Below are 21884 nucleotides of genomic sequence, written 5' to 3' on the forward strand. Positions count from 1 at the left end.
AGTATATTTTACACTTTCTCCTCTAGCTTCATATTTTAGAGCTGAATTCCACTCCTATTGTCCTTTAAGTTATATGGAGTAGCCCTGAAGGCCAAAAAAAGTAAGATTGCATGCCTTTTTATCCCCTTCTTAACACTGATTCACCGAGCTCTAGGTGTGAAGACTGGCAAGCTGTTTTATCTCCTTCTTACTTGGCCTGAATGAAGTGATCATCATGGCGTTTATCAAAATCAGCCCCTATTCATTCGAAATTGCGTATAGGAAGTACCCAGCATCCTCCTGGAACAATACTTCAAGGGATGTGAGGGGAACTGTGTAAGACAATTTTGCAGGAAATATAATTTATTATTCTTGCATGTATTTACAATGGTCATGAAAATGGGATTCCAAATTGAAGGGTTGCTGTATCATAGGTATTGTGTTGTAGCAATGGGAAACGACCCGAGAGTGCTTTCATTAAAGGGAACCAATTGTAATATCTCCACTGGATGTCAGTGTGATCCCAGAAGTTGTTTGGTTTATGATCACACACAGTAGAGGTTTTGGGTCTCTGCCTTCAGCTCCATGAAGTCCTTGGCAGCTGTGGAGGGCCAATGGAGCTGTTATCGCAAAATTGGAATGAATTCTCTAGAGAGGCAGCTGGGCTTTTTGGGGTCTTACAAATAATCACAAGAAACTGTGGTCACATCAGTAAAATAGAGGAAAAAAGATGCTAAAGGAGTCAAACGTTGCAGGGTGTTTTAGGAAATGAGAGTCAGACTCCTGCTGAAGGCTTGATAAAAACACATTTTAAAGCTGCATCAATTGATTTTTTGGGCCACCTGGGGGCAGCCCACCAAGCTGTAAACGCAACATTGGCATATTATCACATTATATATTTAATATGGTGAACATGTTGGTGGCATAAATACAAATCCAGCGGACAGAAAGCAACATTAGCATACATTTGGACAAATTTTTCTATCCACACATCTAATCCAAGTCCAATATTGGGAGGGGACCTGCAGAGAGCTGGGTGATAATTCTCTGTGGGTTTGTTATAAACAGCGACCTCTTCTAGATTGCACATCCATCGTTAATATAAAAATATTGATTAAAAGTTTTTAAAGTTCAAAGTTTTATAATGCCCGATTGCTGCAGAAGGGTAAGATACGAGCTATTAAAAACATGGCCCAACCAAATTACAAAAATAGACAGTTTTGGATTTATTTTATTTATTATTTATTTGTCCTGGCTTGGAGACGCTGTCTCTGAGACTTCGCCCTCCACCCAAATACAGTGAAAATCATTTGAATTTTGTTGTTCAAAGCATTGCAAATCCACAGACGTCACTGTGAATAGTTTCCATTAGAAGTACTTTCTATACAAGAAGAAAAATAATCTCAACTCAAGGATGTCTTTGTGGTGTACCAGCAGAGATCTTAAGGTGTTTAAAAACTCTATAGGTTCTAATCATCCACTCCATGATGTCTTGATTTAAGTTCACAATTTTTAAAATTTCAATTTGTAAATTGATCATTACAAACCACTTCCACCTCCAAGGCATAGTGATGGAGGCAAAACTCTGACACAAATACCTCAAAACATTGGCACATAAAATCTAACATTTCCACAAGGCCAAATATAAGGAGAGGTAAGTGAAGAAATACGTTCTTTCATTATTTTTGCAAACTCAACCTTGGAAATGGACAACAACAAAGCAATAAAATAGAAGGAAAAAAACTGGTAACAATTTAACAAGTCCTAAGGTTGAGTTGTGCGTAAAACATGCTCTGTACATACTGTACATCTACTGCTGCCTCTGGACACATCATCAGTGATGTTCCTGGAGTCATTGGGGGTTTCAGGTCTTTCAACATCATACACCCTCCTCGAGATGACTCAGCTGGGACTGATCAGACCACAGTCTGTGTCTATAGGGCTAAGCTATTTATGACTCCATGGCTCTCCTCTTTTGAGCCACAGCCATCTTGAAGCCCTCTCTGCTGCATTGGTGGTATTGCGGCTGGCTCTCCTCTTCCTCTCCCCCTTGATGCCCAAATTGCTCTTGGCTCTGGCTAAAGAACGGTATGCAAATTCCCTGCATCGAACCTCCACTGTGAGACACCTCGCTCTCCATCCAGCCTGCTGACAGTTGATGACCAGTCCTGCATACTCTGAGACCTTTCTTTCAAAGGACTCTTCCAAGCGATCTTTCCATGGGACTTTCAGCTCCAGCAGCAAAGCTAGCTTGGTGGACTCTGATGGCTTCAGCAATGGTTTTCGTGACCTGAACATGCCACTGCTGGTAATGTCCCTCCCCAAATGCCTTTATGCAGCGGTTGAAGATGTGCTCACGGTCACTTTCCTCTTGACCGCAACCTCCCATCTTGTCCAAGCTCCTTGCTGCTTCATTCTCACTGCCTTTGCAGGTGCCCGTGTCTTCCACTCTGGCTCTCACCTCCTCCTGAACAAGGTAGTGCCTTTCCTTACATCTGATGGTGTTCATTTGGGGAGTTAAAAGGCTCTACAAGGATTTTTGATGTGGAGCAAGACATCTCTCTCATTGACATCATCATCTAACAGATACTGTTTGGATAGTGAATTGGTTTCTTTTTAAAGCCCAAATGCTCAACACCAACACCATTTTCAGTAATCAGACACAAGCTTAAAATCCATCAAACTAAGGTTCAAAAGCTTCAGCGCACCAATAAATAAATATTATTCCCATAGACATTTTGGTCAAGAGTGAAGTGTCTTGAATGGATGCCATAAAATTTTGTGCACAGGTCCCCAGATCAAGAATCTTAATGACTTTGTTGATTTTCATCTAGCAACCTCAACAGGTAAAAAATTTCAAATATCCACTGCAATACTGTATCGCCACACCTACTGGATAAATTGGGAAGACTTTTGTACAGACATTCATGGTTCCCAGGTGATAAATATTTACAACTGTCATGATCCTCTGATATTTAAGTTTTGGTGTAAACGTCAGGTAATCAGCCAGTCAAAATTTTATTATCCAGTACATTGGTTTATGAACTGCAAAACTAATGACATTCCCATCAGCCTCAGCTGTACTTGTTTAGTGCCAATTAGCAAATGTTAGCATGCTAACAAACTGAACAATAAGATGAACATGGTAAATATAACCTGCTAAATATGAAATATATCAACTTTGTCATTGTGTCCATATTACAATAACAGAATGTAATTTTTACATTTATTCACCATGACTATTTAGGGTCAAACAAGATTTGGGGCAAAAATAGTTGATTTTCTTTACAATGAGCATTATAGCCTCATAGAGCTGCTTGCTAATAATTCTTGTACTCGTGAAGTGCAGAAGAGCTTTGATGTTGAGCAACTTCAAATTCTCATCTTCCTATAGTTGTAACACATTTTGATTCGTGTATAACATTTACATATGAAGTTTATGTATACAGAATTTATATTTTGAAAGTTGCATTTGTTTTTAATTGCATCTGTTTAAACTTTGAATTAGGTTTGTTTAAAGATGTTTGAAGAGTGGGATTTTCTTAGGTGTGCTATCTGGTTGGATTCCTGAGTTTTGACTTCTCAACCACTCAGTGTGAACAGAAATTGTAGAGTTATATTTTTAAACAAGTCATGCATTGGAATTTTTTTCTAAATTCCATTCCAGTAAAAGTTTTCTTTGATGATAAAAGTGTATAGATTTTTTTGATACAGATCTATTATATACTACAAAAATACATTGTATGGCAAAAGGCAGAGCCCTATTACAGTAACAGACTGACTTCAATTTTCAAAGTCAAATACGTTTGTATTTCATGTAACAATGTATAATACGGCCACTAAGCAGCCAAACTCTCAGATCTTCAATAGATCTGTACCTTACATCCCTTTTGTGAGTTGTAATTTGGCTGGTACACTAGATGGCTGATACAGAATGTTTAATAATGTTCTCGGCAAGCATTAGTTTGATGCATGAGTACGAAAGCTGATTTGTAACAGCAGTTATCATTTAGCTGAACCTTTTTGTGACACCTTTATTAACCACTCTTGCTTAGAATACAGACTGTAGGGCTAGTTTCTGAATTAAGGGACACGGTTATCCCATGAACATTCACAATGGTAATGTAAGAAAAACACTTGAGGACCATAAATGAACAGTGAACTAAGCATTATATTCAACTTGCTGAATGAGGAATGAAGGAGAAAATGAGGCAGCAAACTGCAGAAATGATTGGCAAGTGAAGGGATGTCTGAATAGCTCATGAAGACTGTTTAATGTGTGGATGTAGAACTTATGTTTGTCACTTTATCTACAGCTATAGAATCAATGACAGGTAAGAAATGTGCACTAGTAAAACATTTAGATGAGGCCCTTATGATCCCCTGATACCAATCCCTCAAAACACCTCAGGGATGATCTCAAGCTAAATTTTCTGAGAAAGGGGCATTGACCCATCAACCTTGGCCGGCTGCAAGAAGTGCTAATGTCTTCAAGCTCAGCAGGACGCTACATGTTCCCTGCTGAGTCACTGTCACAACACGGAGCAGCTGCTATCAGGAGCAAAGGTGCACAGTACTGAACAGAGGATTCGTTTGTTGTGGCATAGAGTATTACTCTGCAGTGATCTTATGGCCTACTGAGCTCCTGCTGGTAAAGGGCACTGTGGTCACCATGAGACAAATTCAGGCAGACAACCAAAGTATAGCAGGAATCAGAGCGATGAGGAACACGTCCTGTGTATGACAAAACAATCTCACCTGAAGCTCCATTTGGTTCCCAGAGGACTCTAATGAGTTTCTACTCAGAAGCTCAAGACTTTTCTAAAATCTCCAATCCAATCTTACTTGGGGCTTCACAATACAGACATGCCTGCAAACCAAACAATTATGGACACCTCATGTCAGCCAAAGTCCATCGCTCAATTTATTTGAATGTAATCAAATTCAATATTAATGAATATGGTGTTATACTGTCAGGGAAAGGTACTTTTAACTCTCACGTGACCAATTCTGCAACCACACGGCCTTCTTGAGTTCCATTCCACATGGTGTGAACAAAGAATCAGTCCTTGGAAGATTAAGTCCTTAAAGTGATCAAAAAACATTCTATCAACAATTCCATGACAGGTTATTTTTTCAACTTGCTGCTTCCAAAATCAAGAATTAATACTGAAAATCGTGTCCTGTATATATACTTTTTTTCATCAGTATCTCTGGATTATAGCTACAATGATTAGTCGATTAGGATCAACAGAAAATTAATCTGCAACAATTTTGATAATTAATCATTTTATCATTTTTCAAGACAAAATTGGTAACTGGTTTTAGCTACTCACGTGAATATCTTCGGAGTAAACTGAATATCTTCACCTTGGGCACTGGGACCTTGTACATAACTGACATTTAAAAGACCATATAGACCAACGTTTGAGCATCTGATCTAGAAAGATCTAATGATTTATTGATAATTAAAAAAATCCTCATTTGCAGCTCTACACTGGATTACCACAGACTTTTGTCATAACAGGAAAACCAAAGGTGTAATTAACAACACTGATTATGGCTATATTCTATTTAATTTCAGTAGCATGGCACAGTGCATGCTGGCTCACTGTCATGGCCTACCTGGATTCTTAAAATGGAACAGAGCCTTCATTGAAGGTAAAGAAATTGAGCTTTTCTGGGTATGACTCGAAATAATGCTTGCCATGAATAAGGTAATTGTTTTTTCAGTTTTACCACAGCTCATCTTTACCTTACATAGATTTGGTGCAAATACACTGCAGGACCTGTGGTCGTAGTGATATTCAGTGTTTCAACACATGCTAACAACATCTTTTCAAAAACACTATTAAAAGCTATTAACTTTATCTATTACATACTGAGAGATGAAGGCAGCTGATCAATTAGGTAATCATCAAACTGATAGTCCACTTAAATAAATTCATCATTTAAATGTTATTCTTCATTTCCTTTCTGCATATTTCTTTTAAGACAACATTGGAACTGTTGTGCACATGAACATCCTGTTCCTAATCCACTAAAAAGGGTGGGGTCCACTTATCTAACTAGCACACTGGCTCAGCTAAGTTAATAGTACAGCATGAGAGTAAATTTAAATCATATTGAAATCAACTCCGGGAGTTTTGTAATCACTGCACAGTAAATTCCCATCTCTAGCTTTGTATGTGTTAAGTTACTCCTGCTCTATCCAAATCTGAGTAACCACATATTTACAACTTAAAAACATGTAATTTCAGTCAAAAAGGTAAAAACAAGAGAAAGGAATGTTCATGTTCACAGTTTATATTCTTATGACATTTTGTATTTTGGTTTTTGCTCAAAAGCTCAAATGTGAATTCGATATTTTAGAGCTCATCAAGTTATTGTTCTGTAAAGAAAACCTTTAAGTAGGTCAGTAAAAAATAGAACGGAAAAAAAAAAAAAAATTAGAATGAAACAGCAGGCTGACAAACACTACAGGACCTGAGAGAATGCAACTGGCAAAAAACAACACAAAAAAGTAGGCATTATGTAACATTGAGATTAACCAAGGCAGACAAGTACATACATGACTTCGCTGACAGCCACACACATTAGTTTAGGACAGAGCCATCATATTGCAGAGGCACACATTTCATTAAGAGAAGGAAATCGGGGGAATGGGAGGAGATACTCTTCCTCTCAAGCTTAACCACTCAGATACTTCTGGGCAAGTCACTTAATGCTATTGTGACGCACATCAGTGGCACGCAGTAGAACATTTTGTGGTTTGATGTCGCGATCAGGATTATGACAGAAGTGTAACGATAGACCATTAATACAATGCAGACAAGAGATTTTAAAAAAGCAGTCAATTTGATCAGGTGCTCTTAGCTAGTAAACCAAGAGCCAAGCAGAACTATGATCATGAACACTGTCAATCAACAAGTATAAGATACAGTCAGGCAGAGACCATTGTAATTAAATAATAAACTGCTTATGTCTCTCTGTCTGTCTGTGGATAGATTTTGTCAACACGATAGCGTTACAACCAAGCAAGATGCAGTCACGAAACTTTACACGTGTGTAGTTGAGATTGAAATGAAGGAGTTCGAAGATGGGTGTGGGCCGACCCATGAGCACTGAGTACTCATTGGCTGGAACGTCAACATGTTGATGGGCATCACGGCTGCTGTGATCCAATCACAAGATGGTCTCTAGTTTTAATGTTGTGGCTGATTGGTGTATACGTGTAGTAATTCCACTGCTCCCTAGACATTTAGCTTAATGTTTCACATGCTCTGTTGCTCTTTCAGTGCGACCATAAAGACATTCATCCCTTAGGACATTACATTCGAATAAATAAAACATATCTTAAAAGAAAAAGGTCTATCACACTCATGGGAAACAGTCAGCCTGTCTTAGGATTTGGGCTATGTAAAAAGCAGTCTTTGTACACCTGGTATACAAGACAGCAAACACTTTTTGTAATTAAATACTTCACTATTGACCCTCCATGTAAAGCTGAAGGGAACAATCATCCGTAGTCAGACCAAAAAAAACAAAAAAAAAAAACCCAACAACTGAATTCAAGCTGCAATTCAGCCAGGATTTTTGTTTTTGGCTGAATAAATTCTACTTCTCACCAAAACACCACTATGGGTGGTAGCCTTGTGTGCTGCTACTTCCCTGGACAGCACTGGACAAGGGAGAAGATTTAAACAAGCAGCAAAGACCTCATGCCATAAATGATATTCATGAAACATCATTACTCATGCTTTCTCTATGGGCGGTAGCCTTGTGAGTTGCTAATATGACTAGTACTTGATGATGCATAAGCCTATTCCGGTAAAGGACCTGATAGCAAGGATGGTAGCCTTGTGCAATACTACTGCAAACAGTATTGGCTGGTGCATAAGCCTTCACCAACAAGGACCTCAAAACATCAGTAGTGTTCTTAAGATTACATCTTTTCAGAAGGGTTTTCTAAAAAACATTCCCCTCACATTCATACTGACATTTGTAATGACCATTGTGAATAACTTTCTCCCTGACAGTCTCAGCTGTTCGCCTCTGATTCAAATCAAGTAATGCTTTCAGAAGGTCATTTAAGCTGGCTTCTCTGCCCTCTTTCTCCATCCAAACATTTAGCAATTCATGGATCTTGTCTTCATAGGGAAGGTATTCTTTGCTTTTGATCACATTGTCAGTAAGCCCAAGGTGACGGAAGAATCTCTTGTGATAGTCAAGCTCAATTTCTTCAAAATACTCAAAGCATTTCCTCAGAGATTCTTCACCTGCAGACAAAGATAAAAACTTTCATTTAAGGACCTGGATCACAATATGGCATATAGTCATCATTGTAATAACATTTTTATGAACATTTGGAACTTGCACATAAGTAATTATACCTGACTTAATCCACTAACTGGAAACAAAGCAGGGCTGGAACAGCAACTTTCTAACGTTTGTATTTTTGGACTGTTTTTGTGTGTATAGGTAAGTTGTCTATATGTGCTCTGTTTGCACATATAGACATATATATATATATATAGACATATATATATATATATATATATATATATGTCATTTTTAAACAAAAGTGAACCAGTCTCTCACACTGATCCATGTATCATAAGGAGGGGTGTGAATTTTGAGAGACGGAATGAAAATAAAAATATTACCATTCACAGGAAGAAGTCTGGGAAATTGCTCATCTTCCTATGTGACAAGACAAAAAAAAACAAAAACAAAAAAAACAAACAATCATTAATACTCAAATCTATTGTAATACTCGGTGAATACAAGTCATCTCTTATTCAGCTACTTGGCATATCCAAAAGCCACATACTCCATGCTGATCAGGTAGCTGCTCCACTGAGCTGAATCGAATATCTATATCTCTATATATATATAATTTTATTTATTTTTTTGGCCAGGTAGATTTCTCATAATGCAAATATGCACTTATATGATTCAGGCCAATAAGAATATGTGCATGATGCAACATTCTGTGTTGATGTTAATATTTAACAGATGCAACAAGAAACATGGTACTCAACTGTTCTGTTCCAACAATATCAACACAACTCTGAACAGCACAATTACAGTAGCCATGTCACAGACTAACAATGAAATACACGACATGTTTCACAATGCTACATACACAAAATCAAATCTCTGACAGTTCTACAGCTGCCCGTCACTGTTAGTAACATTGCTCTCTATTGCTGAGAACACGACTCCAGTAGGGACTTTCGTTCCAAAACAGAGTGGAAAGACTGGAGAGTGAGTTTTCATAGTCACTGGAATTGATCCCATCAGTATGGCTGAACAGTGTGTAGCCACAGTAATTTTGTGCGACTTGGGACTGTGAAAATCTTAACACTCTGAATCTCAAACTAGCCAGGGTTGAGAAAGTAAGAAATATAATCAAATGTATGAGGTTTTGTGTAATTTTTCTAGAAATTTCTGTTACTTTGAATAGTTAAGTGAGTAGAAAATGAACTGACTCCAAAAGGCATAAAGTTAAAGATGAAACATTTTCAACATGTTAAGTAAGATTAGTGTATTACTTTTGCTTTATACAAGTTTCGAGTGAAAAAAAAAGGAAAGGAGCACTGCCAAGCACTCTGAAAATTAAAGTAATTGATCCCCAACAAAGCAGGACAAGGTGATAAAAAGATGGTAAAGCGTTTTCAGGTAGCCATTTCCTTAGTGCGTAATGTAATTAAGAAACGGCATTTAACAGGAATGGTGGAGGTCAGGTTGAGGTCTGGAAGACCAAGAAAACTTTCAGAGAGATCTGCTCATAGGATTGCTAGAAAGGCAAATCAAAACCCCTGTTTGACTGCAAACCTTCAGGATGATTTAAAAAACGACGACCCAAGAATCTAACAGAACTAGAAGCCTTTTGCAAGGAGGAATGGGAGAAAATCCCCTAAACAAGAACTGAAAGACTCTTAGCTGCTACAAAAAGTCTTTACGAGCTGTGATACTTGCTAAGTATTGTGCAGGGTGCCCAAACTTTTGTTTCAGGCTCTTTCCCTTTTGTTATTTTGAAACTATAACAGATAAAGCAATCTTGCTTAAAAAATTTAAGAAATGTGTCATCTTTAACTTTGTGCCTTTTGGTAATCACGTCACCTTTTACTCGCTTAACTATTCACAGTAACAGAAAATTTGACCACGGGTCCCCAGACTTTTTCATGCCAGTGTAATTTTTCAAGCAATTTAGTTTAAAGGTAATATCATTAACAACTAGTGTAGAACTCATGATTGCCACAGTAAATGTGAGATCAAACTGCATCATATGAGAAAGTGAACACAGTGATGATCAAAATAGGTTTTACATAAGTTAGTGTCGGTCACCAGAGTGTAGTGTAGCTCATACATCCTAGAGTAGAATGATAATGCATGTGTGATATTTCAATAAAGGCAGATGCATTGAACACTGTTCGTGTACGCATGTCATGAAAACTAAAGTATGGAAATTGGAAGGAGGAGGACAGTCAGACTAGTGTAACCAGAAAGCTGAGTTAAAATAGCAAAGCATTACTCAATAGAAACAAACAGAGTAAGCAGGTGAGAATGGAAGAAGCAAGGATGGAGATGAGCTGTTGCTCTCACCCTCCTGTTGGGCTGCCAAGGGACTTCGGGACTGGCCTGGGAGAGGGGTGTGGTTAAGGCGGAGGAGGGCAGGCTTGTTAGACTGTGCTGCGAGTTACTGGCTGAGCTGTTGAGGCTTCCGCACAAAACTTTACGCTCATCCTCCATACCAGCTGAGGGTTTGGCTCTCACCAGTTGCCAGTTTGAGCAGCTTGGCCTTTGGGTTTCTCCCTTCCTCCTTTCCTCAGGGGGACAGTTTTCAGTGTAATGCTGGAGAGGATGAGGAACATTCATTCATAGTTGCATTTCAAAACAAATCATTTAAAAAAAAAACAAAAAAAAAACAAACAAACAAAAAACTAAGTTAGGTACAGGCTGTTGCATTCATTTTTATTCTTTGAATAAAATTCATCCATTAAATGTGAGGAAAGTTGACTCTTTGCAATCAACTTATTCCGCTGCTTTGCACTTGTTTTCATAAATACTACAGTAATACCAAAAATATTAGAATTAACTCACCTGTCCAGCTTTCATCCTTGCAGGCAGGTTTCTCTGAAAGTCTGAAGAAATTATGTGAGGAGAGGATTATGCAACTTTAAGGGATTCCCCAAAGCTTTTTTATTTATGTGTAATTTGAATTGACCTTTTTGGCTAAATCAACACTGAATAACAAAGGGCAGGAATATGTTACTACACTGCTCTCTGTGGGTTCTAACATTCATTGCAGCACTTCTGGTCACACCAGTGGTGTCAGTTATCACTGAAACGTGGCCAATACAATTCCCATCTATGCTGGATTGGGTGCAGTTTACCGACACCATAGTAAACAGTAAAGACTGGGAAAAGCACATGGCTTGTCATAGGCAAACGCAAATGGAAAGGTATTTTACTGTGCTTGCCAACAATTGAGAGCAGTCCAGTTTCAAGTTTGGTCTGAATTATAATGACATATACCCTTAGAGAGTGGTTTATTTGTGTTATTTACATTTTATCCTACTACACTTTATTCCAACATCATCAGCAAGAATTGTTAGCACATCTGCTGTGCCAATCTGCTTTAACAGCTGAAAGAATTGTTATACCTGCCATTTGCAGACCAATTAAGTTGGTTTTTGTGCCCACACTGCTACAAAAAACATGCAGCGTGTTGACAAGGAGGCGTGGTACAGAACCCATGTGTGTCAAAGACAACCCTGCTCTTACATCCTCAGCCATTAAGTACACAAATTGTTTTCTTTGATACTCCCTGTGAATCATAATTACAGTTTTACTGATTTAATCAGAGTCTAAACTATGGCTAATGACAAACGCAAATTTAAATAGGAAAGTTCTTTCTGAAAAGCTGTGACAGTTTGTCCATTGTTGTGTTTTAGGTTAATCCATGGGTGTCAAACAAAAATGAGAGCCAGAGCTTGACAACAGCAAGAAGTGGATGAAAACTATATTTAAACATCGTTCAACCAAATTCAGCTAATATTATGTGTCTGGTAGCAACAGCTACACAAAACACGCCAAGCAATTTGCAACCTTGTCACCTGAGTGCATCTATTACTGGAGTAAGGAAAAACAGTCACAGATTAAGACCTGTCAAAGCAATAAAAAGCACTGTAGATGTGTTCATCACTACAAGATATATCAGACCAATAAATGAACACTGAGTTTTTAAAAATCTAATTAAAACTATTTAGAGCTGAAACAATTCATTGACTTAGCAATTAGTCAATCGATACAAGAAAGTTCCAACATCTCAGCTGAGAGGATTTGCTACTTTACTTTGTCCTATTTGATAGTAATAGGAAGACTTATAGGTTTTGGACTGTGATTTGGGGGGGAACAATCTGTTGACATCATCTTGGAAATCATGAAATTTTGATGGGAATTTTTCATTTAATAAACTTAATGATTAAATCAAGAATATATCGACAGTAGATGATAAATAATTGTTAGTTGCAGGCATAGAACTTATTAAAGCACAAATTATGACTCAATTTGGTTTTACCAAACTGAATTGCATAAGGCATTTATTTTCTGAGGCTGGGTTTCAATATATAAAGTTATGACATTGGGGAATTGTTTGACTGTGTCCTGAAGTTTCTTTGTTGTTCCAACCGAACTGTGCTTATTAATGGCTGTATCAGTACAGGTATATCCCAGTGTCTTTACATTCTACACTTTAAGAATATCAGAGTTCAAGATAAAGATTCATAATGACACTGAATTTCCCCCTATAAAAGTAATGTACACCATTACTGGTTTTAATGTTGTGGCTGATTGGTGTATAAATCTTAAAAATTATCATTTTAAATGTTTTTAAAACCTAAAAAAAAACGGTTTAATGACAAAGAACAGCAGTTTCCCCTTATCCTTTTCATCTATTTAAAAAAACTTGAATATTGAGATTTTACAAGTTTTTCTGTGTCACAACAACGTATATATTTCGGCTTGTTTTTCTATCTCCAACTTACCTGTTGCTCTACGTCTCTTCTTCCAAACGCAAAATATTGTCACAATAATGAGCCCAGTAGAAATCAGTACAAGTGGCACAAGGATTGCTGCGTTTGCTGATTGGAGGAAAAGACCATTGACAACCATTAGCATCATATTATGGCAATAATATGGTCATGACTTGGACCAATTTACATTCTGAGTGACTCCTCCTGTGGAGTCATATTTGCTATACATTTCACACATTTAATTTCTAGTGTTGCAGATATAGGCCAGGTCTCAATACGGTGTGTGCCTGAATTTGGTGGGTGTAAATAATGACTCAATTACACAATATAATTCTGAAGTTACAAATATCAAAATGAAATGATGGTGATACAATGAGTGAATGTGTGTGTCTGTGCTGAACAGACCACAAAGTGCATTCCTGTAGCTAGCACAAGGCAACTATGTAAATATCACTTAGTCTGTCTGCTTAATTTAGTTATTGTTAATCATTCTTACAAAATAAAAAAAAGGATGATAAAGTTTGGGTTTTGAGGGTGAAGTATAGAAATATATCCAGCCTGCATAGAACACAAATTAATATAAACACAGATCCAGATAATGTTTATAATTAAGTGTCATTACAAGCCAATTTGCAAAAACCAAAGTGATTTATCAATTTACTTTCTACATTCAAACATGAAAATGTGGGATAAATGTTTTGGTGTTTTTGGAAAAACAAACAAACAAACAAACAAACAAAAAAAACTCCAGTGATGACTGGTGTCTTTATGATGTCTGAAGGGCTTTTCAGGTGGCACTAGCTTCCACTGAGTACTGTACCTGAGGCAGAGACAGAGTTGGGCTGGATTTTCTTGCACTCTGTGTTAGTGGTAGAGGTGCAGTTCCTCACCATCTCTTCATCTTTTTCACACCTAGTTTGGAGGTAGGCAAAAAGATTGAAGGCAATAAGGAAATAAGTAAGTGAAGCTGTGTTAGAAACAGTCTCCAGGTGAGAAATTAGTTTCTTCTATCACAGACTATGAATGAAGCAAGCATCAGGTTCGTTTGGTTTGCATAGACGCACCTTGAACATTTCTTGCACACTTCACATGCTTGGTCAGGAGCACAAAATCTCCCTGATTTGCACTGACATTCTGTATCCTGAGTGGGAATACATTGCCTTACAACTTCCTGATCTGAAAAAGAAAGAAAAAGACCTTGTTAAGTCTGAGTTTATGCTCAAAGCACGTTGAAAACGTTGACTATAGATTTTTCCTCTACAGTCAATCCAATCAATAGTGTAAAGCTGTCAAGCAGAATTACCTGAGCGACACTGTGTACACTTGAAACATTGATTCAGACCATTTGGGTGCTCAGTGTATGTCCCATAGTTGCATTCCTCACACCTCCCCTTCTCTCCCGCTCTGGTGCAGGGTGATATCACATGTGTACCTATCTCACACACAAAAAACCATAACCCAAAAATCCTTGTATACACCTACTTAATTGATCGTTCAACATTCAACTGAACCTGTCACTTTAGCTAAATAATAACCAATCATGACAAACTCAACCTGCTTCATAGCGCCTCTGATGGATTTCTGATACGAGCTGATGACAACTTCAGTCTCAGTGGTATAAAAAATGTGTTGCTCCATGTGGCTTACCAGCTGGACAGTTTAAACAGCAGATGTTGCCGTACAGGTACTCCAGGTTGGCTGTGCAAGGGACATCCCGCCGTGTTCTGTTGCCTCCCAAGTCAAGGCCAGACCGCGGAAACACCGCCGTGGGTTTGAGGAGCAAGATCAGTAAGGAAAAAACCTAACAGACATGACACGTTAAAAACTACACGTTAAAAACAAATTATCTAGTTGCTTGCTTTTCTCTGTTTTATACACATTCATAAAATATCAGACTTTTTATAGGAAAAAAAAAACCCCATAAATTAAGGGAAATTACTAGCAGAAATGGAAAATGAAAACAATCTTTACTTGCAGCCATAACCATTTGTTTTTCTTGTCTTTATTTTGTTCATATTCTAAAAAAAAAAAAAAAAAAGTGATACACATCCTTTTTACAGTAATAAATAATGTGGTGATTATTTAATACCACTGACATGAGAAAGACTACACTATTTAAAATCATTATTTTACATATTTATACAGCAGGCATAAATGGCATAATTGAAATTTTTTGCTTTCTTCCTGTGTGCCAATCATTCATATTTGTATATTTGATAGCCCTAACCCTTTGATGGCAGGCTGAAGTTCTCTGTAAACACATCAGCTCTGCTCATAGGAAAGGACTTGTTTAAAAATGGAATGCTTATCTTAAGTTCTAATACTTGAAAGATAAAGAAAGAAATGAGTAATTTCTCTCTAAAAGCCTCCTTGTTTTCTAGTGTTATGATTAAGATGATGTAACATATCATATACCTATGCCACACCAATGAAATGCACTTCTGATAAGGCCACATAATAAACAAGGTTAAAGCTTAGAAGGTGGATTGGGGGGGGGGGGGGGGTAAGGGGATTTCCTTCAGACATCCTCAACCTCAGTCTTCAGGTGCAGAGGGGCAGCCGGATGAAGGTAGTATTGAGTAAAGCAGCTACTGTAAGCTGATGAACGAATGCCATCTTAAGCTTACCGCTGTCACAGGGGAAAATATATATATATATAAATATATATATACGGACTCATATCACCTGAGCACATACCCATTGTGCCCAGTCAATACCTGGCTAGGCTGGAGGAATAACCAAATAAGGCAATGCGTTCGACCAGATTTCTGTCCACACCCATTTATTTCCCAACATTATCCACACGGCCCTACTTGCTCGCAGATCACATGCAGGGGCATCTCCCTAGCAGGCATGAACGCACCTGCGGAAGCGCACATCCAACCAACCACCCACACACCCACACTACTCGCCCTGCTACTTTGCTGTGCATGTGGCACAAGCAATTCAGATATAGAAGCTGAACATTTTTCACTCTATCAATCTGTTTGGCGGATCATTAAAGACGGATTACTGACAATTAACAACGCACTTTTTGTTCCTGAATTTAGGATATGTAGCTATACAAATTTAAAAGAGCAATTCAAATGGGCACCCTCTTACGCAGTGATTGAGAAACACTCCAGGAAGACACCCGGTTCGGGACTTGAGCACATTAGTGAGTGATTATGTTTCATTCATTGTTCATTTAGCCCGAGCAGTCAACCACAGAAACGTCTGCGTAGGTCACTCCGGTGTTTGAGGGGAAAAGAGCTTTAAATGAGTGAGTTAGCTTGGTTGTTACTTTCTTGAGAAATGCGTGAAATTTCTCACCTAGGCTCAGGCAGCGTGAAAGAGACGCTGACAGATGTATGTGACATTCTGCGAAGAGGAAGAGGGTTCTGTAGAGACAAACTAGCAAAGCTACCAAGGTTAATGTCCCTGTGGCAAAAACTCTGACTACAGGATTTCCACAAGACGCGGCCATACATGCCACTTCGCTGTTCAGCCAATACAACAGAAAACAACCCCTTTTTGAGAAAGCCTTCTGGGTAAACTGATGAATGCTCTCGGAGGTTATAACTAATCACAGCCATTTATGAATTGTTCTTTCACTTTCAGGAAATTTTATCTTCATAAGAGCTACACAAACGTCTTTTAATACCTCAATTAGGCTACTTCGTAGCAGTGTCAATAGCTGGGACCAGAGAAAAAAACAAAACAAACATCAACTTTTGTGCACTGTGCTATTTAAAAGAAGCTTAAAAAATAACACTTACCTTATAGCTGAAGAAGTTGGTCATGCTTTAGTAGAAATGTCAAAATCCACAGATTTAAATTGCTTCATTCCAAGGGTAATTTACAGCAAAGTGCTTGAATAGGTGTCTTCGTTGCTCTGGTCTCAAAGTTTGGCGCAGGTGTGACGCCTTCCAACCGATGACCTGGAGGAATATGGGCGGGCGGGGCCATAGCGCGGAGCCACGAGCCACATAAAGCACCCCATAAACAGGGAAGGCACCAGACGCAGAGGAGCACAGGCCGCTGACCGGGTTACCGTGCTCAGAGGTGGAAGGACCAATACGATCAAATACAAACGCAGTCATGATTTCGTACAGTGGCGCCCAACCTGTGGGCTGATGCAATGATAAACAAATACAGTGGAATAAAAAGTACCATATATCGATGTGAAATGTCGTGGAAGTACAGTAACATGCAATGGAAATACTCAAGTTAAGTACAAGTACCTTGATTATTAAGTACAGTGCTTGAGTAAATGTACTTATTTACCCCCCACTTCTGCTTTTGCAATAAAAATGAAACTAAGGAGCCCAAAGTGTTTTGTTTTGGGTTTTTAAAAATGTTAACCTGAGTTCCTCTAGTGATATTCGAGTTGGCACAAAACAGTTTTATCACAGGGTCGATATTATGTAAATTCAGACTAAAAACACTAAGACTGACTCATATGAGGAAAGACAAGCACACACTATTGTGCTTACAGGGCAGTCACATCAATACACTGAGATATGCATGCGTGGGAACCATGTAAATCCTGAAAATAACATGACTGGCGATTTAGTTAAACAATTTGAATATTAACATATTTTAATAGTGGTCATATATTGCACCTATTACAATCCTTTAGTTAAACCTTGTAATGTTATCAGTGTTCATCATCTGTAATCGCTCTTTTTCACCTGCAACTGTTGACTGTCTCTTGCGGGCTTGATTTCTTTGAAATTAGCTTTTGTAACCTTTTTTGGAGAGCTTTTTTCTTGAGAGCGTGGGTTTGATCTGGAGCTGCTGCTGATGTTCATAGTGCCTGTGCATACTGCATTCTACGTACTGTATAAGATGTCACATTGGTAAGTAGGCCTACACACACATCTTATTATTTGGACCTTACTTTTTAGCCTTACTAGCGGTATGGTTCCAGGGACGGCAATGTCGCTATATTGTGAAATATTTTAACATTAGCTGGACGGATCGACACAATTGGTCCCCAGAGGATGAATCCCCGTGACTTCGTTGATCCTCTGACTTTCCCTCTTGTGCCATCATTGGTTTGACATTTGTGGTTTTGAGTGAAATTTCTTAACTATTGGATGGATTGCCATGAAATTTGCCAGACACATTCAAGCCCCTCTCAGGATAAATAGAAATAACTCAGTGAGCCTTTCACTTTTTCACCTAGTGTCATCATCAGCTCACAATTTTAATTCGTCCAGTAAGTTTATAACCAAAAACGTGCTAAACAAATGACATTTACTTTATGTTCAAAGCTATTTGCATAGTGACAAAGGATTGATGACTGATGACTGATGCTTTTTTGAGAAATAATTTTGTTTACATTGGAGGTGGTCAAAATGGACTTTGTAGGGGACGGGTTTGCAAAACAAGGCATTAGTTCATTTAAGTATATCAAAACAATACAGTGACACCATTTTTTGGGAATGATTAAATATTATATTTCTGACAAATTTGCATGTGCTTGAATTTAAAATTTCACACCAAAATCGTTTTCATTTAAATTAAAATCTCATCTCAGCCCCTTGATATTACATAGCAGTGACATATAAACAGCAGCAAATTATAAACTATAAATGTATTAAGGGCAGCAGTGAGGCTCAGCAGTTAGCACACTTGCCTCACAACAAGAAGGCCCTTTTATCAAATCTGCCAGCCAGTTGTGGCCTTTAAGTTAATTTCCTCTTATCTATGTGGGTTGTCTTCCATCATCCACAGACATGAGAGTCAGGTGAACAGAAAACTCTAAATCATAGCTGCAAATGTGAGAGTGAGGACTGTCTGTCCATACAGCATGTGTTAGCCCTATAATAGATGGGTGACCTGTCCAGTGTTTACCCTGCCATCGCTCTGTGCATGCTGGGATAGGCTTCAGCCCATTACTACCTTGGACGTGATTTGTAATGGAATATCTCTTCAAAAACTTTGTGTTGATATGAGGCACTTGAGTAATATTTCCTGCTTGAACGTCTCAATAGAAGAAAGTAACACCATCTCTTCATTATCAAATAGCATCTTGCACTGGCCACAGTTCATTTCCAAATGCAAAATATGTAAATAAAAATTCTGTCTGCTGCTACAAACACATGGTATGTCAACCTGTGTGTGTAAAAGTTCAAGAGCTTTCAAGCTGAATGAGGACAGCATCACAATTGCTGCTGTAGTGGAAAGTGAATAGCAGTTCCAAGTGGTTCCTTTCTGCTGTTAGGCCCTGGGGAATACGGAAAACAGACTGTTGTACAAAGCCCTTCATCACAAACTGCATAAAGTCAGCCGTCATCACAGTTTTTAGCAAACCTCATTCTCCTGCATATGCCAGTTTAACATTATCTAATGAGTAGTTGTCTGCAGCTCACAGATATGCAGCCAGACAGGAAGGCGTGGATTCAACTGTACACATTCAGCTGGGATGTGTGGAATGTGTTTTAATGTAAACTGGACAACACACAGTGATACTGAAGTAAAACCCAATCCTCAGGTTCAGTCTGTTGATTGTGGTGCTAAGCAAACTTGGAGCTGGTAGTTTGAGTGAAAGCCGAAGACCTGATGGGGCTGTTCTGGACCTAAAGATTAGACTCATAGTTTGGTGATGGTTTTATGGGCTGCTACGTAAGCAGAAAAAGAAATAAAAAATGCAGGGTACTGTGCAAGGCAGGTCATTGAAATCTTATTCTAAATTTTACACTGTATTTCTGTTTTTACCAATTTAATTCCTAAAATCATTCAGAGTCTACTGTATGTAGAAGAATTTCTGCACTGTTTACCCCGGCAATCTGCAGGAACTTGTGTTTTTGATGATAAGGTGAGGGAGGGGGCAAAAACCTCTGAGCCACTGTTTCCCAGATAAGACATGAATTTTGCACTGAGATGGACCGTACTGCTTTCTGCTCATCTGCTACGCCAAGGTCAAGATCAATTCTCATGACATGGAAAACCAAATTTCTTTTCTTCTCTTACCGGGTCTCCTGTACTGAGAGGAAAAGTTATGCTGTGTATGGTTAATGGGATCTTTTTGACACACAGTGCAAGGGGATATAGTGAAGTGTAATCCCACATTAACTCAGGTTACTGAGTTAATGTGGGATTTAAACTTTAAACTTAGGTTTGTCCGAACCTAAATTTGTCTAAGTTTGGACAAACTTAGACCCAAGTTTTGTCCAAACTTGGGTCTAAGGACAAGTTATCAAAAGGGAAAAAGAACCTGCATGCAAGTGAACAAGGCATCAAGCCTAACAATACATTAAGAAGCACACATGGAATCTAAAACAGTCCTGTGTGTTCTAAGGACAGATGGGAAATGGGCTTAAAAAGCTATGACTTGTGCTCTAGAGTCATACAGCGTGCTTAGTCTGTTGTACTTTTGATCAATTATGTCATATCCTGTAAAAAATTGGTTGCAGCACACAAAAGGCCACGTCAGCAAGCTGAACAGGATGACATCACCAACTAGGATACAATAATACATTTTTAGAAGAAATTAAAAGGTATAGTAGCTGTCACTTTACGCATTGTCCAGTAGCCTGTCACGGTTGTATACATGTGCCCATTGATTGCATGAGGATATCAGTTATGCTAAGCCAGCTGAACGGAGTTCTGTCATTCAGTTCTTTTTTTCAGCTTCAACAGCTGCCTGAGACATCAAGCTGATTGGCTTAAATGACAATAACTTAGCCGCCTACATTGCTAATGTTAAGAACTACAGGCAGGACATACAGGCACAGTGCCTTACAGCCATGTGCTGGAAAGGCACTTTTTTTTTTTTTTTAATACAAACAAGATCAATGTGAAATACCACCTTGTTGGACAGCTGATGAAAGAAAGAAAGATAGTGTAAGGCTTGCCCTGTTATCATGGTGTTTGAAATATAGCTTAGAATCATTTGAGAAAACACTTATGCTATGATGTTGCTGTTATGTGTTTAATGGCGTTCCACCCACAAGCCAAAAGCCCTACCCTTTACTTCTTAGGTGACACGATGTATGGTATGGTATTTCATCAGCACTGATGTAATGTTACTCACGGGAACTACAACATGCTATGTACAGACCAGTAATGCAGCCTTCAGCTGAAGACTACCAATTATACATTACTCATTCATTGAGGTGTAGTAAGCTTACTTCCTGAACCTACATATACATGGAGAAAACAAGTTTTATTGTGATCAATAGGAATCATCTCACTTAAGACCACAACATATAAAGAAAACTCTCACCTTCAGTGAGAAGCTGCAACAGTCATTGCTGTATTGATCGGGGGTGGACTGTTTCTGTCTTGAAGGAGGAGTCATGCTGAAAAAGTAGCATCTTTAGCACTCAAGTTAGAAATACTTGGACAATGAATTCAGCGTGCTCCTATTTTAAAGCTTCCACTAAGGATTATACTATCAAACATAAGTATGAATGTCCATACTTTTTAAGCATAAAGTGAAACTGGAAATTACAGGTCCTATTCAAGAAGTAGGAAAACCTCCTCAAAATCCTATTGACCTTTTTAACTATGCTAATAACATAAAATTCAGCTTTCTAGGCTTTCTTAACAGTATGTTGTGTAGCTTGCTTCATGTGTTTCGATAAGGACAGTGGTTTTTTCGGAAAAACAAAATATAATATCGTTCTTTATTCAATATTTAATTTTTTTAGTGGCGTTTAATGAACACCATTTCCTATAAGTGTTAGACGTTCACAGGTTAAATGTCCCGGCTTGACAGAAAAAGTGAGTCCACGAGAGAGTCAAGGGCTTGCGGTTAGCTCAGACATGTCTGTAACAGCAGCAGGACAGAGAGGAGAGAACGCTGTAGAGGTTCTTAGAAAATAGAGTGTGCTTGTAGTGTCATGTGAGTTGTAGTTTTTCCTGTGCTCA

At 38.4% G+C, this 21884-nt stretch overlaps 1 protein-coding gene across 2 annotated transcripts; it reads right to left on the reverse strand.

Moving 5' to 3' along the window:
• Nucleotides 1-1221: 1221 nt before the first annotated feature.
• Nucleotides 1222-17019, reverse strand: hdr (hematopoietic death receptor). 2 transcript variants are annotated; one of them, XM_040154961.1, is made up of 10 exons: nucleotides 16781-17008; nucleotides 14670-14823; nucleotides 14326-14454; nucleotides 14087-14198; nucleotides 13843-13934; nucleotides 13035-13130; nucleotides 11089-11129; nucleotides 10591-10839; nucleotides 8646-8682; nucleotides 1222-8258 (listed from the first exon to the last, which is right to left on the reverse strand). In XM_040154961.1, the coding sequence occupies exons 1-10, from the start codon at nucleotides 16802-16804 to the stop codon at nucleotides 7948-7950; spliced, it is 1245 nt and encodes a 414-aa protein (XP_040010895.1). In that variant the 5' UTR covers nucleotides 16805-17008; the 3' UTR covers nucleotides 1222-7947. The 2 variants fall into 2 exon arrangements, with proteins under 2 accessions (XP_040010895.1, XP_040010896.1); XM_040154962.1 differs by lacking the exon at nucleotides 14326-14454 and having other exon boundaries at nucleotides 16781-17019.
• Between the last annotated feature and the right edge of the window lie 4865 nt (nucleotides 17020-21884).

This window comes from Xiphias gladius, chromosome 19 (assembly GCF_016859285.1).
Source record: "Xiphias gladius isolate SHS-SW01 ecotype Sanya breed wild chromosome 19, ASM1685928v1, whole genome shotgun sequence".
In the NCBI taxonomy this organism is placed as follows: Eukaryota; Metazoa; Chordata; class Actinopteri; order Istiophoriformes; family Xiphiidae; genus Xiphias; species Xiphias gladius.

Excerpts from the sequence above, each read along its gene's own strand:
- hdr (XM_040154961.1), bottom strand. The coding sequence starts at position 16,804 with ATGACCAACTTCTTCAGCTATAAG. Across the intron at positions 10,840-11,088 it reads CAAGGATGAAAGCTGGACAG|CATTACACTGAAAACTGTCC; the intron begins GTGAGTTAATTC and ends CATCCTCTCCAG. Across the intron at positions 8,259-8,645 it reads CAGACTTCTTCCTGTGAATG|GTGAAGAATCTCTGAGGAAA; the intron begins GTAATATTTTTA and ends CTTTGTCTGCAG.